Below are 21,512 nucleotides of genomic sequence, written 5' to 3'. Positions count from 1 at the left end.
ACAATGCTGAAGTCAGACATTCTGCTTTGAAAATGTGAGTTACGTGCCCGGAACGCCTGTCCTTGTTTTGGTTCTTTAAAACCCACCCAATGCCACTTTAGCCTATTCTATTTCAGCACACCAGGCTCTCAAAGCACGCGCCCGTGACCAAAATGTGACCTCTGGTAGACAGTAGCAGACTCCGAAATGAGATGCAGATTTAGAGCTTCACATGAGGTGGTAATTAATTAGCAAACAATATAAGTATTAAAAACTTAAACATTAGGTGAGCAGGTTACATTGTAACCCCATGTCCCAACAAGAAGAGTGACAAGATTTGCAGTGATTTGCAATTTGGCTTTCTGCACCAGACGAAACAAATCCAGCCATTCAGAAGCACAGAATAGGGCACTTACTGCAGTCCAACAAAAGATTTACAATCTAATTACTACATATTAAACCTCTTTAACATTATTAGAAGTTATATACAGCATGTGCTGTATGATTGATATTTGTTAACTTGGCTTGAGCTAAGTCATTGCTTTAAAGTTTAATTTCAAACGGTTTATTTTATTTTCAAAACCTGAGGTAAACTCTCTGCTGCTGCTCTCAGTAATATGACAATAAGTGTCATGTAAAATGACATTCAAACTCACATTTTTAGCATTTAACACTGAATAAAGCACATGAGGTGTACCTGAGGTGAACATTGTCATTTATCCTGTCGTTCACCTGTAAGAAACAAAGGCTGTTTCTAATATATAAGTTTCAGGTGTTGGTTAGGACAAAAACTCCTTTTAGTATATATTATTTAGTAAAATATTCCTTCTATCACGTGTTGTTGCATGTAGTTAAGAAAAAAAGAGGTTAAAATCAGCTATAAATCAGCCATTAAGCTAGATATTCAGTTACACTCACATCAATTTGGCAACCTGGGCTTGTATCAGAGGAGGAGCAAAGTGAAAATTAGTTTTGATCCAGGAGTGCAATACCTAGTACAAGCACTGAGTGTCAAACTTACATACTGCACCTTTAAGTGATAATTCTGAGTTATAAAGTCACAATTCTGAGATTAAAAGAACTCTGACTTTGTTTCGCAATTCTGAGTTATAAAGTCGCAATTTTGTGATATAAAGTCAGAATTGCGAGTTATAATATATATTGTGAGTTTCCTGTTATGGCGACTGACCAATTGACTCAAAATTCACACTTTTTTATGAGAATTTAGATTTTTATCTCAGAATCTTTACTTAAAATGTCAAAATAACTTCTTTTTTTTTAATCAGTGGCAGGTTAAGGCTTTCATACGTATGAGCACATTTACATGCTCTCCAATACTCTGACAACTCACAAAAATCAGCTTATTGAAAAAAAAAAAAAAAAAAAAACTGTCCCAGTTTACATGCAAACCAAAAAAAGAATCTTTGAAAGAGCTTATTAATAGTTTTGTTTCCCTGTGGTGATATCAAAATGTAATCATTTGCATATCTGGCTCTAAATATTTAAATAATTTTTTCCTCCTCACTATACATTTAAACTCAAGTGTTAACTTTTATGAACGTCTTTCCTCTGTTGAACACAAAACAAGATATTCTGAAGAATGCTGGTAGAAGAATGTTATTGTATAAGCTGATTGTCATGAAGAAGAAGATGAGTATTGGAACAATGTAAAACTTACAGCTCATATTTCCTGTTATCAGCATATTTTTATACTGCATGTTATTCAGCCGTTTGACTGAACCAGTTCTAATCAGACTGCACTGAAAATGCAGATTTATAAAGAGACAGCATCTATACATCACAAGAGTTTGTGTTATATTTTCTTAATATTTTGTTGGTTTTTAAACCCTCAGATTACAGATTTACAGATCAAAGTATACAAAGTAAACAAATGGAAAGATTATTTATTCAGATTTCAGATTATGTATAAATCTCAATTAAAAAAATATGACACTTATAACTTGTTTTGTGGTCATATTTTTAAAGGTAGTTCAACTGAATATTTGTTCAATTTTTTTACAGATGTTCAGTATACTGTATTGTTATAAACTGCAATTTTTCTAAAGCACAGGTGTCTGGGTCTCTAGTCCCAAGGAACACACAACGCAGAGCGCCTCATGTATACTCTTGAATAACACTGTATAACTAATAGGACATATCTGTGAGACCCAGAGTCCTAATCGAATTATCCATTTGTACTTAATACTAATACTTTTGACATTTGTCTCCACCTCCTGAGTGTGTATTGAACACGCGTGGAATTATATTTTAACTGTTCAAGTTCAACTGGATATTTTTTTCCATTTTTTACAGATGTATACTGTATTGTTCTAAACGGCAATTCTTCTAAAGCACAGTTCCTGGAGGGCCGCAGCTCTGCAAAGTTGAATTCCAACCCTAATTAAACAGACCTGATGGAACTAATTGAGTGCTTTAGGCTAGTTTGACACCCACAGATAGCTGTGTTTAAGCAGGGCTGGAACTAAACTCTGCAGGGTTATATAGCTAATATAAAATTGTTTTTTTCTGTTATTTGTAGTAATACATTTATTTTTTTTATCACATTGAACCATTCTTCAAATGTCTCAAAAAAAAAAAATTATATTCTGTCATTTCTTTCAGCAAAACCTTTGCTTGGTTTGTGTCAAGTCACTGGGTATCAGATATGATGTGGGACTACTGTGCAGCGTATCCTGTGAAACAATTATGTTAAAGCACTTAAGTCAGCCGTTAGTACACTTTCCTTTTAGATATCACACATGTGCACTTTAACAAGCTGACTAAACACAGGTCTTTATATTTAGATGGAATTGTGGTATACAAGCGAAAATTTAGCAGTTTGGGCAGAGGAGAAACGGTTGTGTTCAACTGAGCTTGTTTTCTCTCAAGTTTTTATTCCTTTACTTTCGAAAATTGGTGAAGTTTGTTCCTTGCCACTGTCACCACTGGCTTGTTTGATTTGGGACTTGTAGAGCTGCGCATCGATGGATTTGCTCTCCAGTGTTTGGACTTCCAGCAGTGAAATTAAACCACACTGAACTGAACTAAACTGAACTTCAACTCTGAAAACTGGACTCAAAACTGTTTCATTTTACTAGAACTTCTATGTTAAGCTTCTGTGTATATTGTAAGAGCACTATAGAAATAAACATGAATTGAATTGGTTTATAGAAAATTGGTTCAAACACACGCGGTTTATATTCGGGAATTAGAAAACTGGTTTCACTGTCAGTTTAATAATCATAATGTAAACCCACTCTCTTTAATGGTCTGATCTACATTTCAATGCAAATTCCAAAAGCAGATGATGATTATAATTGATACATATTTAAGCATTTGAATACTTACTTTGTGCTTGTATCTATTGCAAATTACTCAATACAAGCAATAATTCATATTGCTTGACAAGCTTGTTTAAAAACAATTATTCTGAGCATTTAAGAGTCAGTAAGATTTTTAAAATCCCTTAAAATATGCTGATCCAGATTCCAAAATAAAGCTGAATTAATACTGCAAAATATACTTAAATTTAGAACGGATGTAATTAATGTAGGAAAATTTGATGTAATTAATTCCTATGATAATTTATTCCTCTGACATGTATAATATTCCTATTCCTATGCAAAGTTGAATTATCATTAGGTATTACTCTTCATTATCTCACAATCCAGCTGCTTATGATTTTTTTTTTTGAGTATTGCGTGTACTCAGGAACAAATTATATATAATGATATGTATTTTTATTGTCACATTATAAATGTCTTTACAGTGACTCTAATGCTCTAGCTTACACATGTGGCAGCTGAATGCAAAACCAACCACTTTCATGTCCACTTACTCTCATTGATTCATTCATTCATTCATTCATTTTCTTGTCGGCTTAGTCCCTCAATAACTTAAAAAATCCAAGTAGATTTCCATTTCTATTTCTTCAATGTCATCCATTACTTGCAGAGCCACTGTTTTTGTAGGTGGGGTTTCTTACAGTATGCCATTTAAGATATATTGTTCTCCTTAAGACCTCTTATGAATATACATTTTCAGAAGTGTGGAAGACAGTGGAAAAAAAACATATTACTCGCACGACTAAAAAACCAACAAAAGCTCAGCTCATTTTCAACCTTATGCAACAGCATGACTAATCACATCAGAAGCCGCTCAGACTAAAGCAACCATGACCCTATTTTATTTTATTTATTTTATTTTACGTTTTTGCTGTGAGGACGCACAAGAATAAGTGCCTAATTCCTCAGAATGACCACATTTTAGAATCCTTCATTCTGAGGAATTGGCAAACTCCTGTAATGTATGTATTGTGTATAATACAATGTATTGTGGTCCCAGTTAAATTCATGCTACTCACATTCATACTGTATAGATTGTACTTTTCCTATATATATATATATATATATATATATATATATATATATATATATATATATATATATATATATATATATATATATATATATATATATGGTAAACAAATTTCCATCACTTTTTGTTTTTCCAAAACTTTTCCAGACCTGGAAAATGCCTTGTCAAAATTCCATGACTGCATGAACCATATTTGAACCCTCTAGTGCAGTGGTTCCCAAAGTGAGAGTTGCTTGCCAATTTCCAAAAATCTAATTCCTTTTATTAAATTATTAGAATGACCTTATTTTATCTATAACATGCTGATGAACAAAATAGTAGTTAATAGTAACACTGTTAACATGTTAATAATAAGCATAAAAAAACAACAAGCAAATAAAAAGTCATCAGACTTATATATTTTTTTGCAAAAAATATATAAGTATATATATTTATATAAAATATATAGGGGGGGGGGGGGTTACGTTATATTAAAGACACAGCAATAGTGTCAGAAGCAGCACACTGATTTCAAGGAATCAGGTTAAACTTTCTGGCATCAGGTTAAACCTTTACAGCACTTACATAGATTAAAACTAAATACAGGCCACAACTGAACATGGAGGATGGTCTTTGAGTGGCGTTGTCCAATACTAAATGATGAATAGACTTGGGCCTTTTGGTATATGTGCACCATTGTGTGCAAGGTTTATATACTTATAAACACCTCAGATTATATTACGAGTCACTGGCATTGTTATTTCGGGGGTCACAGGCTGAAAAGTTTGGGAACCCCTGCTCTGCTGAGTCCAATAGGAACTAATTGTTGACCTTAAGCAATTCCTCTTAATCCATTCCACACAAAGCAGCACACACTACCAGACATACTCACTTCAACATGAAGAGTAAATTGGGGTTGTGTTCTAGGAGTCCCGGGTATAACTGCTGTGTTGCGTCAATGGCTTCTCCAACACGGCCTGCCAACACCAGCTTCTGTATTCCTGCAAGCGCAAAGAAGTGTGTTTTGCTTCTGGTTTGTTTAAACGATCACATCATGCATTTTTTATCACTCAAATGCTCTCCCAGCGGTCTACTTACAATGTTAGTAAAGTGTTTGGAGCATTCATAATTTAGTTTTATTACCATTTTCCTTTTTTTCCGGCCCCCTTTAAACAGGTGTTTTATTACTGATGTGCCTTTAAGACTTGAACGTCAATGCTCCATTTATCTATAATAGCCTCTTTGTAAAGCCTGAATCACATTCTGAGAGGTTCACCAATAATGTACAATGAAATATGTGTCTCAAGTGTCCCTTTTTTGGGTATATTACTATTTGTATTATGTAATTTAAACTGATCAAAGAACTTTCAAAGTTTCAAAGATATTATCTTTTTTTTAAAAAAAAGAACAGATTCTGAACTGCCATCAGTAATTCCAGGCCTAATTCATGTCAAATCTACACAGGTTTGTAATGAATTAGGGCTGCAGGATATTAGAAAAAAACTGACATTGCAATGTTTTCATTTAGTGCGATTTATATTGCAAGATAAATGCAATTTCACCAGACGACTTAAACAGCTTGTAAAGAACTTTAGATCGATTTCAATATGTAAAATATAATTAAATATGATAAAAATTAAAATCTAATAAAAAAAAAACGACAAGCAAAGTTAAATTCAACAGATACAAATAAACAAAGATTCAAGATTTTCTGGGGAGCCAAACAGTATTTACCAACAAAAAATAAACAACCACCATATAATAATAATAGTAATAATGTCTGGTCAACTAGAATCCCAACTACATTGCAGATCCATGCGATGTGACTACTGCGGACTCGCACGTTGCATTATAGATGATGAAACGATGTATAATGCAGCCCACACCATAATACATTTTTTTTTTATTGGTTGCTCATGAAAAACATCCACTTTGACGCACCATTCAAACTAAGTAGTAGCAACTAATGCCCGGAAGTGGTTATTGGTTAATGTTTTAATGATAAACCAATATTAACTGTAAAAACCGACCAACATCATTTACTCTATGAAAAAAAAAAGTTTGTTTAAACTGCTTATTTTAATTTAGCGGAAATAACACAATTATTGAGTATTTTTTTTAGCAGCTTAATTGTTTTATGTTCAATCCACTTAAATTTGTAAAAACTAATAAGTTAACTTAATTCCTTCATGTTGTTCCAACAAAAATTGGTTGTGTGGAACCAAGCATATTTTCCACAGTGTATAGAAACACGGAGGAAGCTTCTTAACAGATACACTATAAAATGAAGGTCCTTCATCCATTTGTTTTGAACTCTAGGATCTTTCAGTAGAATATGCAGAGTGGTAGGTGCTTAACTCAAAAAACATCAACACGGTTTGGAGAACTGTATACACTATCTTGTTCAGATATTTAATATCAACTATTAAAATGGTCATAAACTGCTTTTTTATTACATTGTGCTAAACTTTAATGTCCACTTATAACGCTATTAAGATTTATGCATCAAAAATATACCATTAAAAACGCGCCCACTGGTACTAAAAGTTAGTTTATTGAAGCATTTTCAATGCTTTGCTTTCACATAATGTTAAGGACAGTTGTGTTCCCACTGAAGTAAACTTTTAAAGCTGATTTTAGACTAACAAGGCTGAAATTAACAAGATACCTTTATAGAACAAATAAGCTCTTATTTGTCGAAAGATCAAAAGGGAATTTTGATTTCACAGTTTGTAAGCCTTTAAATCCAACAGTGCAGTAGAGGGTTCTGAAAGCTACATCATGTGTTTTGAACTCTTAAAAGAAATCCAGGGAGAATTTAATTTGATAATTTAACAACATCATTGTACTTCTATAGATTCTGCTTTTCTATCTGTGTAAATGTATACTTAAAATTTGATGGCTTATACTTGGGTCAAATACAAGGCGTCCTATTTTGGTGTCTACATCAAATTAAATTGACAAAAGTGAGTTTATAATCTTAGAAAGCAGATTAAATGCTATCAAAGTGTCTGCTTTAATGTTTTGAGTAACTTTTGTGAAAAATAAAATACCAAAATATAAAAAAATAATAATGTTCCAGCATCATTCAAAGTGACAGATATTTATGTAAAAACCAAACTATATACTTACTCTAATCTGCACACATCAAAAAATGAATAGGAATACATGATTATGCTAAATTTGATTATTTTTAAATTATTAAAATGTCATCCTGACAAATTGGTTAAAACCTACACCCAGCACAATAAGGCGCAGAAGTGTTTGTGTGCTATTTTCAGACCAGTACATCGGTAATATTTTAAGAAGTTTAAATAGCAAATCATTTGCACCACTTTGTTGACTAATGGGCGTGCTGGTCTAGAAAGTAGGTGTGTTAAGGCGCATTGCTGGCATGTTGCTATTTTGAAGAACTGAAATAGATTGCACCATTGATTAAACTAAAAGCTAGTCTAAAGTCCAGCGCAAAGTGTGTTAGTTATGCGTCTATGGATGTACAGCAATACACAAGTATCTTTACATATGAAAAAAATTAAAGGATTAAAATGTTACAAAATTTTTTCTTTTTCTACATAAATATGAAAACCACTCCCTCCATGCCTTATCTCTGGGGAGGATTTTTCTGTTTATTCATGACAATTTGAATTTGTATAATGTCATTATTATTATTATTATTAGCAGTATCATTTATTATATGCATATTTATATTTTTTTTAACAAAAATAAGTTAGGATTTGTCCACCTGTTGGGTTTTGGAGACATCTGCATCAGCATATGGGGCATACGAATAGGATGTATGTTTGGATATAAACACTTCGCTATTGTTGTTCAAGAATTCCTTTGCTGGAAATTAGAACTGAATTTAGAAATAGTTTTGAAACAAATCTTTGCACTTAAACAAAATTAAATAAGTAGACTCATGTATGTCTTCAGTTGAGAATGTACAACAGTTTCCTTACTCCACAAAATTAAAGGAGTAAAGAGTAAAAGTAGAAAAAAATAAAGACACGCCCCTAATGCTTTTGTGCCATGTGCTTTAGACTTTGCCCCTAGATCATTAAAACAGAGACCCTAGAGTCCTGAAGACATTTTAATAACGTCAAAAATATTAATTATTAAAAATAATGAATTATCATTTTGTGGTTGGACTGTGCTCCTTAAAAAGAGTCTTTCAATTGGTTATCAAATGATTCTTATTCTTAATAATACCCGAGAAGAATTTATTTTTATTAATCAACACTTGTTTTGCTGAACAACATGTTAGAGAAATTCTTCTGTTAATTATGAAATTAAAATGTAGGAATGTCATTACGTTTGGCTCTAAAACAAATGATACATTTTATAGTATGGGTCAAAACAGAATAATGTTTTCTGTCTTTGAAATAAACAAAACCGCTTTCAACATGATTTATGAAACTGTGGCCAGTGCTAGAAAACCGGTTATAATTGAAACAATTCTAAAACACTACAGTGATCATAAAATATTCATTATTTTCATTACATCTTAAATTAAAGGGGCTTTGCTGTTTATTTTAAATGAGAAATGTATAAATTATTCATTCCCCATTTTCCTTAGCTCAATCAGCAAAATTGTAACTTCCTCTTAAAAGTTATATTTTTCTACAAAAACCACAAACATCTGATTAAGGTATTAGCATGCGAATACACAAATTCATATATTCAAATCACATATATTCAAATTTAAATTAGACTCAAAACTAAACTAGTTCATAAGCACTCACTCTGTCTGTTTTTTATTGAGGTTTGGTCCTCTTGGATCATGGTCTCTGTGGCTCTGGCAAACGCCATTGCTGTGGCACAATAGCCATGATGCACCAGGTAGCTGGACACCATACTGCAGATATAAACATAGAAACGTCAACATGCTGAATAGAATCATTATGCATCAAAGATTATCCACACAACAGGGTTCACCAGCAGCAGAATAATTAGCATGCATTACAAAGCGCCAATGTTTCCCGTCATCAATATTTTGATCATTGGTTGACTGGCTGCTCACTTCTGCAGAACCGCCTGCCAGTCTCCCAGCCTTTCTCCGATGGGAAAGCGGGCGATCATGCTGTGGATCTTGGCCCTCCATTCGCTCATGTAGTCCTCAATGTCGAACACAAAAGGCTGCTGGCCAAAATTAGCATCTACGATCTCCCCTGGAGTCTGCAGGCCTACTGTGGGGTACAGGTTAGGCTGAAATAAGACACAGAAGAAGAGAAAGACAAAAAGAGAAAGCGCTTTAGAAGGTCTCAACGGGTATTTCTCAGTCACACCTTAAAGGGATACAACTCCTGGCAAAAAGTATGGAATCACCACTCATGGAAGATGTTCATTCAAATGTTTCATTGTGTAGAAAAACAAAACTATTTTCATTCAGTGATCCAACCTTCTCGCTGTCTGAAACATTTCAAAGAAAAAAAGAACACTGTAGTCAGTTACAACTGTTTGTACAGATAAACGGAGGACAAAATAAAGAAACACACAAATTTGAGGAAAATGATATGGAATCACCAAATAAAAACACTACTGGTACTTTGTTGCACCACCTCTGGCTTTAAATTTGAACAGTTTGAAATATCTAAGACATGGATTAAAAGTATTTTTCATCAATCTGTCTCCAACTTTGTCTTATTGCAGTTGCCAGATGAGCTTTGCAGGTTGGAGCCTTGTCTCGGACTACGTTCTTTAATTTTCACCACAGATTTTCAATTGGATTGAGGTCTGGACTAGTTGCAGGCCATTCCATTGACGTTAAATGTCTTTTTGGTAGGAACGTTTTCACAGATTTTGCCCTATGGCACGATGAATTATCATCCTAAAAATTGTTATCGTCACCAAACATCCTTTCAATTGATGGATTAAGAAAAAATTGTCCAAAAACTCAATATAAACCTGTGCATTTATAAAGGATGTAATGACTGTCAAATTTACTTTATTTACTCATCCTTAAGTGGCTCCAAAAAATTTATGAGTTTATTGAACACAAAAGAAGATATTTGAGAAAAGCTGAAAACAACGACTTCTATAGTAGGAAAACTAATTCTATAGAAGTCAATGATTATAGGTTTCCAGCTTTCTTCAGACTATATTCTTTTGTGTTTAACAGAAGATAGAAACTCATAAATGTTTAAAACAACTAAAATGATGACAGAATTTTCATCTTTGGGTGGACTATATCTTTAACACTAGAAATGCCACAAGGTTAATTTACCCGTAACTGCTTTTCGAAAGTATTTAAGTTTATTAAAAAATATTAAAGTCTCCCAATCATTGAATTTGACTAAAATTGAGTTTGTTGTTAAAACGCATAGCATGTAAGATTTTATAATCAAAATATCTAGAAGGCGTGTTATATATTTTGCTGACTTGTGTACTCAGATTATCCCAAATATTCTGAAAAATGTTCAAATACAGAGAAATGAACCATTTTAACTAGAGATAACATTGTGTCGGCATGCTAATGATATTATCCACAATCAATTTCATGTTTTGATTTTTATAAGACATGGAAACACCAAAGATGTTTTGATAGGTTGTGTGTTTTATTAGAATGCACAAAGAAGCATCATAAAAGAACCATAAAATATGTTTGGTATGATAAAACAGCACTGCTTCTTCCACGTGATCACAACCCAAAAAACTGAAAGAAGTCGACTGTTGCATGATTAAAGCTCCAATTTTTCATGCCACATCACACGTCTCCAGTGGTGTAAAGTAAGAAACTACAAACACTCAAATTGAGTAGTTTTTCACAGGAATGGTAATTTACTAAGTAGTTTTTAAGAATGTATACTTTTACTTTACATTGAGTAAATTTTTAGTGCTGTATTGGTACTTTTACTCCACTATTTTCCTTCAACCTGCAGTCACTATTGTTTTTCTTGTCTCTGGGGATTGGCTAAAGTAGAATAATCAGCCCTGTGATTCTTGTCCCATCAAACGCACATAGAAAGTAGGGCTGGGCAATATGGGCAAAAAATCAAATCTCTGTATTTTTAAGAGGAATGACGTTATATGATAAAAATATGATAAAATTCTGAAAAAAACACAGAATATATATCTGAATATATAAAACTGATTAATTTTATCTTTGCCATGATGATAGTAAATAATATTTGATTAGATATTTTTCTTAAAGTATTTGATTAGATATGTTTCTTAAAGTGACATTTAAAGGCTTAACTAGGCAGGTTTGGTTAATTGGGCAAGTTATTGTATAACGATGGTTTGTTCTGTAGACAATTGGAAAAAAACTGCTTAAAGGGGCTAGTAATGGGCAAAAAAATCATATCCTGGTATTTTTAGGAGGAATGGTTACTTGAGACTTAAAGCCTTTAATAAAACTTTATTAAACATTTTTTGAGCAAAATATAATTCAAACACAGAGGTTTCCCTCCTAAACAGCTGACAAATAAACAGAAATCTTTGATGAATAAAATACAGTACAGTTTTTTTTTCCTGCTTAACACTTTACACAGCATTACTGTGCTGTTGTGCAAATAACAAAGTAAATAGAACCATAGAAAGCATGGAACACACTTAAATAGTAACACAACAAAAAGTATTTTAGGATAGAAAAGAACCACATTAAATGTAAATATGAAACAAACAGTATTTCACGTCACAATTACAGTGTTGTTGTAAATAATCCTGTATAGCACAGTTGTGTGATTTATAAACAACAACTAAATCAGCTGTATGTTTTTTTAGTTACACATTTACATGTATGTATTGTGCACAATTATTAAACAGTGCACATATCCAAGATATCTAAAAACAAGTCTTTCACTCCATGTAAAAAATCCTACACTTTTTCATTTGTTTTGACTTAACTTGTTTTACTAAATATTAAATAAGGAGATGAAATTGAATAGACTATAGGTATGAGAAGTAACGAAATTGTTCCAGAGTGCTGTGATGAAATGCTGGTTAAGCATATAAATGCAAACAGTCATTATAACAGAGCAGAAGGCAGAGCTAAAAGTGTTATAATATAAATGTAAAGAAGATTCCATTATGTAATAAATACTGAACTTATAATCAGTGAATATGTGGTGGTTTTTACTTTCGAAATGCAGTATAAATTCATCACATTTTGCCGTTTTTAATTCTTTTGAACACATTCTGGTGCTGCTTGTCAATTTGACAAGGCTTCTATGTTCGTTCTTGTTGTCAATTGCGGAAGAAATGATCAATAAAAGGATTCTGATAACCCGCTGTGACAGCTGCAGATGCTGTGTGACACCAGCACTGCATGTTCCTCAATGTCGTGCCAGTGACGGGTCATTCTTAAACGATTTGTTTATTTTGAACAAATCTTTTGTATGACTCATGTAGTGAATCGTTCACTTGTGCATGCGCACATTTGTGCAAGTGGAGCTCGCATGCTACCTTGGAACGGTCTGTTTCACGCAGAACGCGGATGTGTGGCCTCAAACCTCATCGGTATGAACGATATTGGATAATACTGAATCGCGTTGGGGAACCATATCGATATATCCCAAAACTCGATATACGGCCCAGCCCTTGAAAGTAAATTGCAAAACAATCGCAAGACATTAGCACTTCATAAATGTAACAAACCATTTGGAAGCATTAAAAGTGTGCAAGAAGATGTTTAAAATCTTTACACACAATGATCTAGAGATGTTATAGACTGCATGTCCCTGATGACAAGATGGATGTTTACTGTATGAGGACTGAAATCAACAAATGCCCTTAGACAATTACTAATGCACAACAGAATGTTAAGTTTACACACATCCACAAATTATATGCAACAGCTTTTTGAGACTTTTTGTGAAAGGTCTACTTTTTTAGTCATACTTTGAGTAATATTTAAAACAGATACTTTTACTCTACTTGCACAACATTTTTGGCCAAGTAATGGTACTTTTACTTGAGTATGATTTTTTCAGTACTCCTTCCACCACTGCTCATCCAGCCTGATCTTATGAAAAAAACGCAAGTATTTTACGTTTTGCTAATTAGTGGCTAATTCATACGAATTCGTACGAGTTCAGTCGTACGAAATTGTACGATTTTAAAAAGGAGGCGTGGCACCTAACACCACCCCTAAACCCAACCGTCATTGAGGGAAGAGCAAATCATACTAAATTGTACGAATTAGATCACACGAATTAGCCACTAAATCAAAAAGTTACGAATTGTCGTGAGATTCTGTTGGCTTATCTCTGACAATAACTGCTTCAGCACTCTCATTTAACTTCAATAGCATTTAGCATTACTCGTCTTCATAATACCATGATAATAAGTTTTAAATATTTTAGCTCAATGAAGATTTCTGCAGGAGTCCCGTAGGATGTAGTGAAGACTACAACTCCCATGATTTCACACTCAGTCACAGCCTCATCAAACTACGCATTTGTTGTAAATGTGCATCCTCTAATGGGACAAATCACATATTGTGCCTTTAAAAAATCCTTCTATAAAACCAGGGGTATTTAATATGGTGTATTGTTGACCTATTATGTTTGCACCACTTAAGTTTAAGAGTTCTATGCTAAGTCTTCTCCTACTAAAATAAAAGTAATCATTTTGCCACAATGGACAGAAGATCATTTATAGATGCTTAAAAAGGAATTAAATACACTACATCCCTTTAAACCCTGAGTGTTGTGTCCTGGATCAGCTCAGCATCATAGATAAAGACTATAAATAACAATTTCATGCCTCTAGACAATACATTGTGGATATAATACAGTAACATAATACCTTTTGTAGCCATTTTAGTTTTCGGTAAGAAAAAACTTCTTATATAGTGTTAAAAAGCGGCAAAATTGGTGATTTTCTATCTTCTGTTGAGAACAAGCAAAGATATTTATTAAATATTGACGACGGGTAGCCATTGATATCCATATTAGGAAAAGTAAATAATATGGTTACCAGATTCCAGCTTTCTTCAAAATGTCTTACTTTGTGGTGAACAGAAGAAAGAAACTTAAGCAGGTTTGTGAAAAAGTGAAAGATGTATAAATTAAGACAGATTTTCAAATGTGGACAAAGTATTCCTTTTAAGTGCATGGCCTCAGCTAAATCTCTATGCATATCTCATGACTAGCACTCACCATGCTGTCAATCTACTGTTACAGGTATACATTTAGCAGAGGCAGAGTGACTTACAAATGAGGACTGCTACATTACTAGCAATTTATGCTAGGGGGAAAGTAACAAGAGAAGTGCTGTGACACGAAGATTGGAAGTTGGGCAGAGAAATACAAGCTAGCACACAGATATACAGTTGAGTTTAGAATTATTAGTCCCCCTGTTTATTTTTTCCCCCAATTTCTGTTTCTGTTTTATTTTTTCAACACATTTGACTGATTTCTTAACATAATAGTTTTATTAACTTGTTTCGAATAACTAATTTAATTTATCTTTGCCATAATGACAGTAAATAATATTTGACTAGATATTTTTCAAGATACTTCTTTACAGCTTAAAGTGACATTTAAAGACTTAACTAGGTTTATTAGGCTAACTAGGCAAGATAGGGTAATTAGGTAAGTCAATGTATAACGATGGTACAGCTCAAACGGGCTAATAATTTTGACCTTAACAAGACTTAAATAAAAACTGCTATTATTCTAGTCGAAAAAAATAAAACAAATAAGACTTTCTTTTTCCAGAAGATAAAATGTTATCAAAAACACTGTGAAAAATTCCTTGCTTTGTTAAACATCATTTGGGAAAAATTTAAAAAAGAAAAAAAAATTTAAACGGGGGCTAATAATTCTGACTTCAACTGTATTTGTGACAGAGGTCTTGGTGTGGAAAATAAAAACACAAAGCAACATCCAAAAACATGCCATCTAAAATATATACATATGTTTTCAAAAATTGTGTATATTGTACTTACTGGCAGATCTGTAAAAGCCACACCTGAAAAAAAACATAAAACAAAACAGAACTGTTCAGTATCGTAGCTTAATGGACTACATTTTTCAAAAACTATAATCTGAGCTACTGAAATAAATTTCTAATGATTTACGCATTCATAAGATGCCTAAATAATCTTGAATCAAGTATCAATACCTAAACTATGTCCGTTCTTGGTGTAAAAGCATGTGTTGTTGATGAGGTTGACGCAGCAGCCAATAACGTCGCCCGTAGTGAAGGTTGGGCCATATGGTTGGCCAGTCCCTGAGGAGCAAAAGGAGTGTCCGTCGTCACCATGGTAACCATAGGAGTGCTTGTCCCAACCTGAGAAGAGAGAAATGCCACAATTAAAACTGATTTTTAATTTCCCGGATCAGGCCCATTTCCCGGATCGTTTAAGAAGTGTGAGTGCGCTGAATCGGGCTCAGGCACGGTTCACTTGGCCGGCCCTGGACCGGTTGGAAGAGGTGGGCTTGAGCGCGGTTCACTTGGGCTGTACGTTTGTAGTGTGAGTGCAAAACGCGCCAAAGCCTGAAACTGAAAGCGAGACGTGACTTTAAGGGACTGTTTCATATGGATTTATTAATCATTCTTACTGTTCAGTGAACGCAAACTGCCGTAGTTTATTAAATATGCAAACCCCTCACTGCACCACAGCTGCGCGGCTTCAGCAGACCTCCTCATTCCTGCAGCACGAGGGCTTTATGATTGTTTATGAGCGCAAAAAGTGGCGGATCTGTTCGGCGAAATATCTGACTGCATGTCACCACATCCCTAAGGACTGTTTGGCGAAATATTTGACTGCATGTCGCTGCATATCAAACGACTAAAACGATATAACTAGAGAAATCTCCACTGTGCTGAGTGAGAGCGCTTCTCACTGAACAGCGCAGCATCGATGACGTAAGCGTGCCCAGGCCCGATTTTGGTGTGAGTGTGGGCCGTCGGGGGAGACGGGAGGGGGGACAAGCGTGCTTTGGCCCGGTTCGAGGCAATTGTACCTAGTGTGAATACGGCCTAAAAACCACTACAACAATGGTACATATTTAGATTTTTTAAAGAAACAGTGGGAAGATGACTTAGGAAATAGAGTTCCAGATGCAGTCTGGTAATCAACAACAAAGCAAATTCACTCAATGTTTATCTGCGTCAAATACAGCGTACTACAATTTAAGAAAATTCATAGGCTGCACTTTTCTAAAAGCAAATTGTCAAAAATATTCTCAGAAATTGTTCCAACATGTTCTAGGTGCATTTCTGTGTAGAGTTTGCATGTTTTCCACGTGGGTTTCCTCCAGGTGCTCTGGTTTCGCCCACAAGTCCAAAGACATTTAGTAAAGGTGAATTGGATAAGCCAAATTGTCCATAGTGTATGAGTGTGTATGGGTTTTCCAGTAATGGGTTGCGGCTGGAAGGGCATCCGGTGCGTAGAACATATGCGGGATAAGTTGGCGGTTCATTCCACTGTGGCACCCCGGATTAATAAAGGGACTAAGCCGAAAAAAAAATTAATGAATGAATGAATGACTTGTCTACTACATCAATGTTATATATTTTGTTCATGCGTGTAGTTACATTGCCCCAAATGATACTGTTAAAATTCTAACAATGGCATCAAATCTCATATGCTGTTTTTAATACCATAAACCCAACTTAACTCATCAGTTGCTGTGGGTTTCCTTTGCAGGAAAAAAATCATAATACTAAAAATATTTGTATTCAGAAATATATGGGTAATTCAAATAACAATTAACACAACCATTTAAAAGACAGAGAAAATGCTTATGTGTTATTATGTATTATTAGACCAAGTATGGCCAAACTTATTCAAATGAAGGGCCAAAATCCAAGCTTGATTGAGAACTGTGGGCCGAAAGTAAATATAGCAAACTGTAGGAAGTTGACATGGGTAGTTTCCTAATTTATTTCCTAATTTCTATAAATAAAAAGTCAAATTTAATTTAACAAAATTTACTACTGCATTTAATTATTTTTTAAAATGAATATTATTTTAATGAACTTACTATACAACATTTAATTGAAATCTTAAATTTCAATTAGTTTTTTTTCTTGTTTTTGTAGCTCAATAATAAAACAAACAAAGCAAAGGTTGCATTAAAAGAGAAATCAGAATCTTTGTTAAAGGCATTCCCCAATCCTTTACAATAATTTGGCCACTGGCAGGCCAAATCAAAGAATAAAAAAGGGCCAACTTTGGCCCGCGGGCCCTAGTTTGGGCATATCTGTATTAGACATTACACATGAGAGGTATTGCTGTTTTGTTGATTTTGATCGATTCTTTTCATTTATTAATAACAACACCTTGCTTTTACTTTCTACCTTCTGCCTACATCAGAGACATCTTTGTTATTGTTGTGAACAAGCGACCTCTAGCAGTGACTGTTATTGTGTTATTGACATCCTAAAAGGTGATGACAATGACAGTGTTTATTGCTTTTATTGGAAGCTGGATGCATGAAATCTGTCAATAATGGTGTTGCACTATTCTTCAGTGTAAGGAGGACACAGATTTCGCCTGCTAATAAGGAGTCTTGTTTTTGCCTCTGTCAGAGGATGAGTGGAAGCCAATCTTAAGCCTGCAGCGTTTGATATGCCATCTGGTGTACAGCATCATGAAATGCTGCTTCTTACATAAATTATGAGCAACATTGATATAATGCTGTAAAAGATATGGTGGACCTTCACTGGTTGAGCAGCAGATCAGTATTGGTGCTTTTGGATTGTTTTTGGTCTACTTAGTTTGTCCACAAGTTGTGAACACCGAAATCGAGGAGATGAGACAACAACAAACTAGGCATGGGCCGGTACAAGATTCTGACGCAATGATAACAGTCACAGTTTCTTTTTAAATGTCTGGGTAAAAAACAAAAACTTTTTCCCCTTTGAACGCAATATAAATCATTTTGAGATATGAATATAATATTTTGGAACAGAAACATGTCAAGTTAAATAATTCAAATGAATCACTGCCTTCTTCATTAGTTTCAAAAACACAGATTTCTTTACTATCTAAAATGCCAACTTTGGATACCTTTTTTGCTGGGGATATTGTTGTCCTAAAAAAAGAAACAAAAAATCTTACACATACCTTAGTAAAGGTATAGCAGAAAATATTGGAGGTTTTTACCTTGAAAACCATTATCGTCCCATGCCTACAACAAACTACTGAAGCCAACAACACTCCAGACACACATGCTGATGATGACTGCATTTGAGAGGAAACCTCAAGAAGCTCCCAACTCGGAAGTTACTCAAGAGATTATTAATATGCAAGTCACAGGCAAAGTTTATTGGACAAAATGATCTCTAGTGAGATTACAACAATTATCATTTTCCTATACTTGTTTTCTAAGTTTACCCCAGCTTATTATATTTCCTATGTGTGCAGGACTCTTATTTTGAAAAGAGGCATTAGATCTGGAATAAGTCAATGCAACAGAATCTCATCTGCTTACAGCTCGTCAGAATGCAAAATTCAAGAAAACAGACTAAATGTTTATTAAACACCTCCTTGAAGATGCATAATGTCTGTTTAACTATTAAACTTTTGTCAGTTTAATGTATATATTGTGAAACTTTCCATATATATTTGTAATAAGCTAACAGACAAATGTACACAGTTTAACAGAGTGTTTAACAGAAGTTATGCATTGTATCAAATCACTTAACTCTTAGGGCCATTCACACAGCATTTGAACTTTCCCAACACGCTGCTTTTTCAATTTAAAATTGTGCTAGACGGATGTGTTTGGTCGTTACACCTGTTGTTTTGAAGCGCTGCATTCTTTAGACACCGTGTCAAGTTAAAAGATTTTGGTCACACTTTACAATAAGGTTCATTAAGTAATGTTAATTAATTCATTTACTAACATGAACAAACAATAAACAATACATTTACTGCTGTATTCGTTCATGTTAGTTAACGTTAATGAAAATTATGAAAATACAGTTGTTCATTGTTAGTTCAAGTTAACTCATGGTGCATTAACTAATGTTAACAAGCATGGACTTGGATGTTAATGATGCATTAGTAAACGTTCAAATATGATTAATAAATGCTGTACATGTGTTGTTCATGATTAGTTCATGTTAGTAAATGCATTAACTAATGAACCTAATTGTAAAGTGTTACCAAGATCTTTAACTTTCACACACAGCACAGCTCATCACTGTCAGGTCGAACATTAGTGGACCAATTAGAAGAGCTTGGAGGTGGAGTAACAGTTGCAAGCTTCTGGTTATAGTACAAAGTTGGCATGACAACTGTTTTATTTACTGTTATATCATGGCAGATGAGGAGCTCTTTGTTGCTTTGTCCAGAATACCCTGAGCTATATGATGTATCTTCGTGTGCTTATCATAACATATTGTTTTCCTATTGTTTCTAATGGATCCTTTATTGTCGTTATTACATAAAGTTTATAATATCGCAACACGGGGACCTTGCGCTGCGTTTTTTTTGAAAACCTATTCCTGAGCACCACATCAAGTGTTTTTAGAAGCAAAGACACATTAAGTGTGAATGAGTGCTTACTGTGATTTTACTAGGGTGAAAGGACAGCAATAGACCCCATAAAACTCATGAAAACATGTTGACACAGATGTTGGTATTAATTTTGCCATTGTTTTCATACACGTTAAACCCACAGAACACAGACATTTCTTTTGGCTCTTTTGTCGAATTATAATTTAGCTTGTATTTCACCCTCAACACATAACTCAGGTCAAAAAAACTCACTCTTAAAATTAAATCTTTTCATCTTTCATGAAAACATCTTTTCCACTTCAGTTTTTTTTTTAACAACTGAAGTATGATTATTTTGCACATGTGTACTTTACAGTGAAACATGAGTCCATTTATCATAGAATCATGAGCTGTGGGAGCTAGAGCCTCTCTGATCTCTGAGCTAGATCTCTGAGAGCATGAAAGAGTAGCTCATTAATATTCACAACCCTTCCAAATAAGGTCAAAACAGAGCTTTCCATGTTAGGGGTATATCATAGGGTTCTAAATGGGCTTATGAAATCATTTCTAAAGATTTTTTTGTACTTATAAAAGACACATACCTTTTATGTAGACATCATAGAACAATTTGCACTTATAGACAACAAGGACATTGTCACTGAAATTTGGAGAGAAAAACCACTAGACATTTATGATACATGTATCGAATGCCTGTATTTGTGCAAAACTTTTGTATAATTTAAAATCTTATACACTCCACTGCATGAAGAAACAAAGTCTACATATGACATTGTGTCTCAGTTGTCCACCTGATGACAGTCTTATTGGTCAGAATTTGTCCTTCTGGCTGTTTTGAAACTAGTATTGCATTTATGTCAGGTACAGTTAGAGTTTTTCATATAGTGCTTTAAAGGTTACATTCACCCTAAATGTGACAAGCCTGCAAGCCTACTGTGGGATCTAGAGCCATTTAGACATCTCTGAAAGCATAAAAGCAGAGCTCATTATTATTCACAACCCTTCCAAATAAGGTCAAAACAGATCTTTTTATTTTAGGGGTATATCATAAGGTTCAAAATGGGTGTATGTAATTATTTCTAAGTTTTTTTTTTGGTACTTCTCTAAGCCACATACCTTCTATGCAGACATCAAAGAACAATTTGCAATTTTAGACAACAAGGACATTATCACTGAAATTTGGAGAGTAAAACCACTAGACAATTAAGGTGCATATATCGAGCATTTGTATTTGTGCATGCTAAAAATGGAGTATAATTTAAAACCTTTTACACTCATGCATGAAGAAACAAAGTCTATATATGACATTGTGTCTCAGTTTTTCTCCTGTTGACAGTCTTATTGGTCAGAATTTGTCCTTCTGACTGTTTTGAAACTAGTACTGCATTTGTCAGGTACATTTTTTTATAGTCCTTTAAAGGTTACATTCACCCTAAAGCTCAGCTGGACAAGCCTGAGCACATTTTACAAGACCATTTGAACAATTGAGTAAGCCTTGCATTGCCTCAAACCACCAAAAGGAGTCGTCCGTCTGCATCTCTGGCTCGTCCAATCTGACTCAAAAAGTAGTATGTTAGAACTGGCAGACCATCATGATTAATGCAGGATAAAAATGGTATTACGCAAGCAATTATATTTATAGTCACTATTTGAAATGGAGTAAACAAGTGCATTCTGTGAATGACAGACTGGACAGACGCGAAAAAAAAAAAAAAAACAAATGGAAAAATGAAAGCGAGTAAATCGGTGGCTGATGGGGGCT

The 21,512-nt window shown here is 34.1% G+C and overlaps 1 protein-coding gene across 3 annotated transcripts in view; it reads right to left on the bottom strand.

Moving 5' to 3' along the window:
* ranbp10 (RAN binding protein 10) overlaps nucleotides 1–21,512 on the bottom strand; it is a 69,782-nt gene that overhangs the window by 22,294 nt on the left and 25,976 nt on the right. For all 3 annotated transcript variants that reach the window (XM_087292694.1, NM_001045050.2, XM_087292695.1), the window contains 5 exon segments: nucleotides 15,403–15,570; nucleotides 15,227–15,249; nucleotides 9,356–9,540; nucleotides 9,078–9,190; nucleotides 5,228–5,336 (listed from right to left, as the gene is read on the bottom strand). In XM_087292694.1, the coding sequence (XP_087148820.1) occupies nucleotides 5,228–5,336; nucleotides 9,078–9,190; nucleotides 9,356–9,540; nucleotides 15,227–15,249; nucleotides 15,403–15,570 (598 nt within the window).

Source organism: Danio rerio, chromosome 18, assembly GCF_052040795.2.
Source record: "Danio rerio strain M-AB ecotype USA chromosome 18, GRCz13ab, whole genome shotgun sequence".
NCBI classification, from domain to species: domain Eukaryota; kingdom Metazoa; phylum Chordata; class Actinopteri; order Cypriniformes; family Danionidae; genus Danio; species Danio rerio.
This window is presented reverse-complemented; position numbering and strand designations above follow the sequence as displayed.